Source organism: Mizuhopecten yessoensis, unplaced genomic scaffold (assembly GCF_002113885.1).
Source record: "Mizuhopecten yessoensis strain PY_sf001 unplaced genomic scaffold, ASM211388v2 scaffold523, whole genome shotgun sequence".
NCBI classification, from domain to species: Eukaryota; Metazoa; Mollusca; class Bivalvia; order Pectinida; family Pectinidae; genus Mizuhopecten; species Mizuhopecten yessoensis.
Window position 1 is genome coordinate 78548 of NW_018403589.1, and position 10346 is coordinate 88893.

Consider the following 10346-nt stretch of genomic DNA (forward strand, 5'->3'; position numbering starts at 1 on the left):
ATCAATGGCACTTTAATTGAAAATGTAAAAACAGAAAAACTCCTTGGTGTTACTGTCGATGAATGTTTATCTTGGAATGCACATGTTAACGATGTATGCAAAAGGCTGTCTTTTCACATTTTTCAAATGAAACGTTTGAGATTGTTCTTAAGTCAGGGTTCCTGTTTAACATATTACAACTGTTTTGTAAATCCACATTTTAACTATTGTGCAAATACCTGGGGAAACACCTCTCAGGTAAATACAACCAAACTTGATAAACTCCAGAAAAGAGCAGCAAGGGCTATCTTGAACTGTGATTTCAATACTCCATCTAGTGACATGTATAAAAAGTTAAACTGGCTACCTTTTTCAAAACGTTTATTGCACAATCAGTCAGTTTTAATGTACAAAGTTTCACATCGATTGGCTACGCACTATCTTAACCACTTAAAGAAATCTTTTACCCACCAGGGATCATATACATGGAATATTTTTCCCTCCTAAAGCTTTAAAACGGAGAGCAAAGAAGTTTTTTTATGGACTTATCTTAAGTACCGTAATGGATGTTTTATACAATTGCATTTCATCATGTTTTATTCTTATGATTCTCTGTTTAATGTACATTTTGTAAATTATTGTATATTTTATAACCACTTGACAAAATGTTAGACGAGTTGTTGACTCAACTTTGTATACAAGTATAAATAAAGGATATAAAATAAAATATGATTGTTTTTTTAAACGATTGACAAGTTTCCAAATTTATGGCCAAAATGCATTTGCTTCCTTCCGCTTATTTAAACGAAATTATAGCTAATGACAAAACAATAGCCTCTTCTAACTGTACCCGATACACGTTTTTTAAAACGTTTTTATTGGCAAATCCGTCATCAGTTTTGCTATTTTTCAAAGAATACGCATGAAAATATATGGATTCTATTTTCTTTTATTACAAATTGTGCTTTATGTATTTTTTTTTATTTTATTCAGTTAAATTTCAATCACACGAATGAATTTAAGACCATCAAACAGAAAAAAAGTGAATATTTTGCTATGCGTCAGTCAGTAACTCATTTTGCTACACACTATATACACTTTTAATTATATTTGAACACAACTTGTGTATTGTTTACTCCACGTGTCTACGTGAAGACAATGGACACTTGCGCTCCTTGCGATCCGCCGCCGGTATCAAAATTCATGCCATGCCATCCAATAATGACTTAACCAAATCTTTCCATCTTGTGGAGATGACATTCCATAATGGCTTAACCAAGTCTTTCCATCATGTGGAGATGCCATCCAAAAATGGCTTAACTCAGTCTTTCCATCTTGTGGTGATGACATCCAATAATGGCTTAACCCACTCTAACCATCTTGTGGAGATGACATCCAATAATAGCTTAACCAAATCTTTCCATCATGTGGTGATGACATCCAATAATGGCTTAACCAAATCTTTCCATCTTGTGGAGATGACATTCCATAATGGCCTAACCAAATCTTTCCATCATGTGGTGATGACATCCAATAATGGCTTAACCAAATCTTTCCATCTTGTGGAGATGACATTCCATAATGGCCTAACCAAATCTTTCCATCATGTGGTGATGACATCCAATAATGACTTAACTCTGTCTTTCCATCTTGTGGAGATGCCATCCAATAATGGCTTAACCCATTCTTTCAACCCCGTAGATGTGACATTAAATAATGGCGTAACCCAGTCTTTCCATCTTGTGGAAATGACATCCAATAATGGCTTAACTCAGTCTTTTCATCTTGTGGAAATGACATCCAATAATGACTTAACCAAGTCTTTCAATCTTGTGGAGATGAAATCCAATAATGACTCAACCCAGTCTTTCCATCTTGTGGAGATGCCATCCAATAATGACTTAACCCAGTCTTTCCATCTTATGGAGATGCCATCCAATAATCGCTTAACCCAGTCTTTCAACCCCGTGGAGGTGACATTCAATAATGGCTTAACCCAGTCTTTCAATCTTGTGGATATGACATCCAATAATGGCTTAACTCAGTCTTTCCATCTTGTGGAGATGCCATCCAATAATGACTTAATTCAGTCTTTCCATCCTGTGGAGTCGACATCCAATAATGACTCAACCCAATCTTTCCCTCTTGTGGAGATGCCATCCAATAATGGCTTAACCCAGTCTTTCCGCCATGTGGATATGACATCCAATAATGACTTAACCCAGTCTTTCCACCTTGTGGAGGTGCCTGCCATCCAATAATGACTTAACCCAGTCTTTCCGCCTTGCGGAGGTGCCATCCAATAATGGCTTAACCCAGTCTTTCCGCCATGTGGATATGACATCCAATAATGACTTAACCCAGTCTTTCCATCTTGTGGTGATGACATCCAATAATGGCATAACCAAATATTTCCGCCTCATGGTGATAATATCCAATAATGGCTTAACCCACTATTTCCATCTTGTGGAGGTGACAACAAATACTGGCTTAACCCAATCTTTCCATCTTGTGGAGGTGACATTCAATAATGACTTAACCCAGTCTGTCCATCTTGTGGAGATGCCATCCAATAATGACTTAACTCAGTCTTTCCATCTTGTGGAGGTGCCATCCAATAATGACTTAACCCAGTCTTTCCATCTTGTGGAGGTGCCTGCCATCCAATAATGACTTAAAACAGTCTTTCCGCATTGTGGAGTCGAAATCCAATAATAACTTAACCCAAAATGTCCGCCTTATGCAGATGACACCCAATAATGGTTAAACCCAGTCTTTCCGTCTTATGGAGATGATATCTAATGATGGTTTAACCCAATGTTTCCGCCTCATGGAGATGATATCTAATAATGGCTTAACCCACTATATCCATCTTGTGGTGATAATATCCAATAATGGCTGAACCCAATCTTTCCATCTTGTGGAGGTGACAACAAATACTGGCTTAACCCAATCTTTCCATCTTGTGGTGGTGACATTCAATAATGACTTAACCCAATATTTCCATCTTGTGGTGATGACATATAATAATGGCTTAACCCAGTATTTCCATCTTGTGGAGATGACATCCAATAATGGTTTAACCAAATATTTCCATCTTGTGGTGATGACATCCAATAATTGTTGAACCCAATCTTACTATCTTGTGGAGATGCCATCCAGTAATGACCTAACCCAATTTTTCCATCTTGCTGAGGTGACATCCAAAAATGGCTTCACCCAAACTGTCCGCCTTATGCGGATGACACCCAATAATGGTTAAACCAAGTCTTTCCGTCTTATGGAGATGCTATCTAATAATTGTTTAACCCAATCTTTCCGCCTCATGGAGATGATATCCAATAATGGCTTTACCAAATATTTCCATCTTGTGGTGATGACATCCAATAACTGTTGAACCCAATATTTCCATCTTGTGGAGATGCCATCCAGTAATGACTTAACCCAATCTTTCCATCTTGTGGTGATGACATCCAATATTGGCTTAACCAAATCTTTCCACCTTGTGGTGATGACATCCAATATTGGCTTAATCCAGTCTTTCCGACTTGTGGAGATGCCATCCAATTATGACCTAACCCAGTCTTACCTTATTCCTCAAGTTCTTATTTTCTGTCAGCGATGGTATCTCTTAGTCAAGACAGCGAAAAACATATTTCCCTATAAATTCATTAGAAATGGAAAAAAACTATACCCCTCTACATCGAACAGAGCTATGGTTCTAATTCAATTGACAGAATCCTTCAGTTTAAGAATGAAAAGATCTTCGGCTGTTTGCACGCATGGTGGTTTATCCCAATTCGCCAATTTGTCTTAACGAATCTCCGAAGACGTCTTAGAAATTAGTTAGTTGGGCTCAAATTATCCTATAATGATTGCCGCTTGGTTCTGGTGCGGGTCTAGTTATTCCCCGAGTCCTACAATACTTACAATAATCTCAGATGAAAAAAATCTACTCAGTGGATGCTCTAATCGCTGATGCAGACAAAAGTTCCTACCGTGGTGCACCAGTTAATTTCACTTATCAATGTGCTCCTCTAACCACTGAAATCAGCCGTAGTCTAAACAGCAAATGGCACAAAACAACAGTGATCATGTAGCTCAATTCAACATGCTAGCTCTGTATTCCTTTGGATGCACACCTTAACCCCGGAAGTGAGTGCCAACACTGGAAACCTCGTACGCTCACCAGATTATGAAGCTGAGCTTTGTTTTTGTAGCTCTCATGGCCAGTGCTTTTCCCTTGCTTCTTACAAACGTCTTCGCAATATCTCTCGACCTCCTCCTCTTCCTCAGTTAGCTATCAATAACCACTGTACAAGTTTGGTCGTTACCACAAAACCTGCTCTGACCCATCTATCTCCCCATTCGATAGTTACACTTAAAAAGAGATCACCATATAGTGGTTCATATAAAGTAGGTTATATTGGGTTTAACTGGTAACCGTTGAGTTTTCACAGCGACAATCATACTGCTGATTAAGGTAATAAAACAGTTTCTTTTTGCTTTGTCGCCGGAAATAGGCAAAACAGTTAACTTGTCTACTTATAATAGCCATAATACATGCATCGACGGGTTTGATTATGCTTCAGTTCTTTGTCACTACCTCGATCGTCTCTTTGAGAACATTACATGACATGAATTTGACCTAGATTTACATGGCCGTTGTCGTCGATGAAGCTAATTTTCCGGACCCTTTTAAAACAGTTAGTCTTACTTTACTTCATTCTTTTCAAGGGTCTTTTGTTCATATTTAGCCAAAGTCTCGTTGCGTTTAACTGAGTTCGATTTCACATTTCACAGAATATTCCTGTACTGTTCGTAGACTGTATCTGTTGTCATCTTGGTCAGGTTTAGAATATTTTGCCTTTTTGTAAAGATACCCGCATTAATGTATTCCTTTGTGTGTACCGTCATTCTTTGAAGGTCCATCGATTACACACTTTTCATGCGTCACATATTGGCACGTGATCAATGCAATCATCGGAGGCTTAGTCAGTTTTAGCCGATGTACTTCAACAGGAATGTAAAAATATAAACCGGTATTTTTTTGTTTTTTTTAGTCATAAACATTTTTGCACGAAACAGTTACGATTTAGTTTGATTATCGCTGAAATTAAGACTTACGTATTTTAATTGTGTGGTCATCGTTAAGCTTACTGTTTACTGAGCTAGTCCAGATCATTGATAATGCATGACGGGAAGAGTCTGTCACTGATACTATCGGTGAACACACTACAAACTACAATGTGAATCCTGAAATATATCAGATTTTCTTTTTACGACAAATTGTTTAAATGGATAATTAATATGTCAATTTTAGATAGGAGCTTTGCTTCTGAAATAAGCATCTTTAAAAAACTGTTGTAAATTTGAATTATTCTGGTTATGAATGCTACATTTAAATTTGAACTGCATGCTATTGAGGTAAACTAACATGAACAATTAAATTACGAAGATGACAGGGAAACGAGCGCTCCTGTAGTAACATGCTCGGCTGATAAAACAGGAATCATGTAAACCTTTACAGTGATACATTGGGAAATAATAGCATTACGAAAATATTCGGAATGAAAGATAGAATATTACACTAGAAAAAAGTACCTTTCGGAATTTTACCTAGTTGTATCGGTAATAAAGATTAAGTGGTACACTTAATGTAACTAGATTCTAATTACTTGTACAATTCACGGTCGATTTTCTGAATTTTTGAGTAGCTATACATATTTTAACATTTCAAATACTCAACGGTCAGTGGAAGAAAAAATACTTAATATAGTTATCATGACCGTCATTATTTTTTCCGCTAAAATAATTTCAACTTTAAGATCAAGAGACAATGAACACCTCTTATTTATTTACTTTATTGTTAAAGTCGATGAAGAAAGGCGAACATCTGTTACAAAACGATTCTCCTACCCATTTTAAAAATGCAATTAAAAAAGTAATATATCTGATCTATGTAATTGAGGAACGGACAGGAACAATTAAATGTCGGTATTGATTTTGACATACGATTCTTGTGACCATTCATTTAGATGGGACACATAATATGCGCTATAGTAATTATACCTTGCTAGTAAACTCACACCTTGGTAATGATTCTTTTATTTGTGGTAAATCGAGTACGTCACAGATGTTTAAGGAACTATAGAGAAGTTGTAAGTAGAGGTTTGAAATGTGCTTATATCGAACAAGTACAGATTATGTATGGTTCATATTTCTGTGTGCAATGTGTAGCTTTATTATTATTATTATTTATTTTTTTTGCAAATATTATGTTTTATTCACCGCCGCTTTTGCTCATAGAAATATGTAAAAGACAAAACATAACAACATTTTTACATTTGCTCTGCGTCCTTCCATTGCAATGCATTGAGAAGGCAAATGTTGTTGTGAGACTTTAACAACATTTGCTATTGTAACGTCATCAATCTCTATTGCTGTTCAAAGAACTGTTCGAAATAACTTAATAAATCGTAACTATTCTACCAAAATGTAAAAATAGATACTGAATATTTTAGCAAATATTATTATGGTCCTATAACACACATTTATATTGCTTTCATCGATAGCAATGTTTTCCATCCTGTTGTTATTTTTAATTATGTAATGTTTTCCTTCTACAAGAAGCATTCTCTCATATTCTCCACAACTGTTTTACAAAACCACGATGATCTCAATTTTGTGGTTTAAATGGCTTCTCTCATTTCCAGCAGTGGGAAAATGCAAACACCCAAGAAAGACGGCAAATAGTACAGAAAGAAATCAAAAGGATTGAGGAGGAAAGGAGGAGAGGGAAATCTGTGGAACTCAGCAAACAGGGAGCGTGGACCAGATGGAATCTCCCAGAGAGGAAGATGACGTGGGATGAAATATGGAGGATGGAGCCCTTCCGGATATCATTCCTGCTACGATCCGTGTATGACACGCTACCATCTCCTGTTAACCTGCATCAGTGGGGATTGATGGAGGATCCTTGCTGCAAACTAGGCGGAGGAAGTGGTTTAGACTAAAATAGTATCAGGGTAATTTTGAATTAAATACTGACGTCACTGCCTTTTCTTCCTTTGTTCGTGCGCTGCTTATACATAATTGAAAATTTGCCAACGGCTTTATATCGATATTATAAATTTGCAAAAAAAAATAATAAAAAATGAAAAAGCCATGTACTGATGTTTTTGTGCTTCAAATGTGTCAATTTCATTTGAGGTCGAGTTATATTACCATTACTTCTTCTGACACGATTAACAGGAGATACTAACTAATATAAATTGTCTGTTGTATCTAAGGTTGGAACACTATACATGCTTCATAGGCACCTGTCCCCTTACCGCGCATTTTGACGTACATAGCGTAGCGGAACACATTAGATATATATATTAATTGTTTTGACTTTTTGTACAAATGACGAGTCCTTAGCGAGCAACATTGCCATATGGTACTGTAAAATGTTTACTTTGTTTGACCCTCTCATCGACGATCTTAATGTTTAAATACAGTGAAGTGGGACAGAGATCCTAAGTAGTCACTGGTTTGGCTATTCCAATCGGAAACCGTCGGCACTTTCCATAAACGAGAAAATACTCTTTAACGGAAAGTGCCGACGGTTCCCGATTGTGGCTATTCCTATTCCTATTATTCAACAATTTATTGAGAAAAAACAACACGAAAATACAGAAATTTCCACAAAACCATAATTCGAACTCAAAATCGATAAAACTAGAGCAAAGTATGGACATGTTTTGCATGGAGACAAAAAAGTAAAAGGATAATAAGACCAGGTGTCTGGAAGGTAAAGTGTCTTCTGCTCGACGACTCCCGCCATTTAAATTTAAGTCAAATCCAAGTAATATCACGACCTCACATCGAGGACTCGGGTAGTGACAACAAAACAAGTACCACGGCGACTCCCACCACAACCCACTGGTTGGTTTCATTACCTTAGATTACATTACAATACAAAAAGTATCTCGTGAATTTCAATATTTATGGCGATACATACAGGGTGTTTTAAGACAACTATACTTTAGAAATGATTCATAGGTAATTATTTCGGTGTATTTAACACGGCCAGAATTTACGTATTGTGAGACGCTCTGGTTACAAGGTAATATTCTCTAGATGGCGAATAAATGTCAGGCTCAGATACCTAACGTTCTCGTTAATCTTAGATTGATTTTTATAGCGAAGCATTATCGAAGTTAAGGAGCGTGCCCCTAACCTCAGTTAAGATTTCTTACGGACAGAACTTAAGTAAAGAAATTTTCTAAAGGCAAGGTCGTGAAACACTGTACATAATATTTGGAATGAGCGTCATCAGCTTGGTATGAATACTATATGCTAAGTATATTTTGAACACAAACAGTAATTGAAAACTATTTTTGCGAGCTTTCGAAAACGTCTGTTTTCGTATGCAAGGGATGCAAATGACCAGTGTCCTGATTCTATAAACCTGAAAACAACTCACCAAGTCACAGTGGGCAGAGTCAGTTAAGTCAGCTGACACAATAATATCGAGACATTCCGTCTGTGATTGCTTACAGATGATGGTTATTCTGCACCTTGTGACATCCGTGAATTGTAGTGTCCGTCACTGCTGTCTTTCTTGTGCAAAGCCTCATTTGACGTCATCAGTTGATGGTCAGCCCTCTTCAGATGTTTCGACCCTTAATCACTACATCCTCCGGCTGGTGGGTCAGTAATGGTGGCCAAACCACTACTCGTCTATGTCGGCTTTCACATCGGCTCTTCTCGTTTATGCCATAGCCAGTACTATGCTCTCTCTGCAGCTTCTCCCAATCGTCTGATGGCGGTAGCTCTTGCCCTCCTAGTGAGTCCTGTCGACTGTAGTGTCATCCACACTGACTGTGCGGGGAAGCCTCTACAGCCAACTTCCACTGGAAAGAGCCATACTGTCCATTCTCTGCTCCTGCACTTTTCCATTACCTAATCATACTTGGCTTTCCTCCTCTCGTAGGCTTCCTCGCAGTCCTCCTCCCATGGTACGATGAGCTCAATGGCAATGAGGTGTCTGGATTGCTCTGTCTATATTACCATGTCAGGCCTCAGCGTTGTTTCCACAATTCCTGGAAACACCAGCTTCCTGTTAAGGTCAACCTTCATCTCCCATGTTGGCGCCCGTTCCAAAAGATGGATGAGGTGCTTCGAGGCTTTACTGTGGTTTTCCCCTGGTTTCATAAACTCGATACCAGCCTGGTTTGTTCTTACACCAGTTCTTTTCTTCCTTCTCCTCACTTCAAGAATATCTGCTTGGACCCGCAAGACATTGTCGTTCCTCCATCGGTATCTACCCTGTCTTAGTGCTTCTTTGCAACCAGACAAGATATGAGCCATTGTTCCTCTTCCTAGTTTGGCGCAAGATCCTCCGTCAATCCCCACTGATGCACGTTAACAGGAGATGGTAGCGTGTCATACACGGATAGTAGCAGGCATGATATCCGGAGGGGCTCCATCCTGTATGTTTCAGCCCACGTCATCCTCCTCTCTGGGATATTCCATCTGGTCCACGCTCCCTGGGTGTTTGCTTTCTCCAACTGTTGGAAATGAGAGAAGCACACTCCTTGTCTTCCGACGCAGGTGTTCCCGATGATATCCTTCAACTCAAACATACTCTCTGATTCACCAACCACAGTGCTTGCTGACCACTTTCTCCCTGCTCTTGTCTGTATGCATACCTCGCTGATTTTCACGTCTTTGGAGTCCCTCAGAGTCATTAACAGCCTGCATTTTGCTACTTTGAACCGATCGATTTGAATGGTAGTTGTAGTTCTGCCGAACAACTGTACAGCCCAACTGATGTGAAACTTGGTGGGACCCCAAGACACTTCCGCTGGTACCCATTCACCATCTTATCTAACCCTTCTACTGTTGGGGTTGGTATTTCATACCGTAGCAGCAGTCATGTGAGCCTTAGTAGCATGCCATGTTGGTATATCCATGCTTTGTACTTCCCGGGAAGTCCTGACTTATGGATCTTCTTCATCTACTCGAGCACTTGACTGTGGGTGTTCTTGTGGTTCTGGCTGTCACTGAGTTTGTCATCAAACTATTTCCCTAGACACTTTATGGGGCTGCAAAAGATTGAAGGTATCTCCTCCTTTTGGACCTTCAGTACAAACTGTCGGCTGAGTCTGCCATTCCTCATAATCACGCAACGTGATTTCCGAGGTTTGAACTGCATCCGTGCCTATGTAACCACATCCTCCAGCACAGACAAGACCCATCTGGCCTGTACATGTGTGGTGGTAGTGATCGTTAGGTCATTCAAAGGTTATCTTTTTTTCTGCTTGGCTTCTCTGATCAGTTGGCTGATTACGCTTGTATGTTCTACGCATCCTGAAACC

General features: G+C 38.7%; 1 protein-coding gene across 1 annotated transcript in view; it reads left to right on the forward strand.

Annotated features, from left to right (window-relative positions):
• The window catches only part of LOC110450155, an 8831-nt gene extending 1834 nt beyond the window's left edge, over positions 1–6997 (forward strand). Inside the window, exon 2 of the mRNA XM_021497442.1 lies at positions 6696–6997. Within this exon, the coding sequence (XP_021353117.1) occupies positions 6696–6995 (300 nt within the window). The 3' untranslated portion in view covers positions 6996–6997. The remainder of the gene's footprint in view (positions 1–6695) is intronic.
• Positions 6998–10346: the final 3349 nt, after the last annotated feature.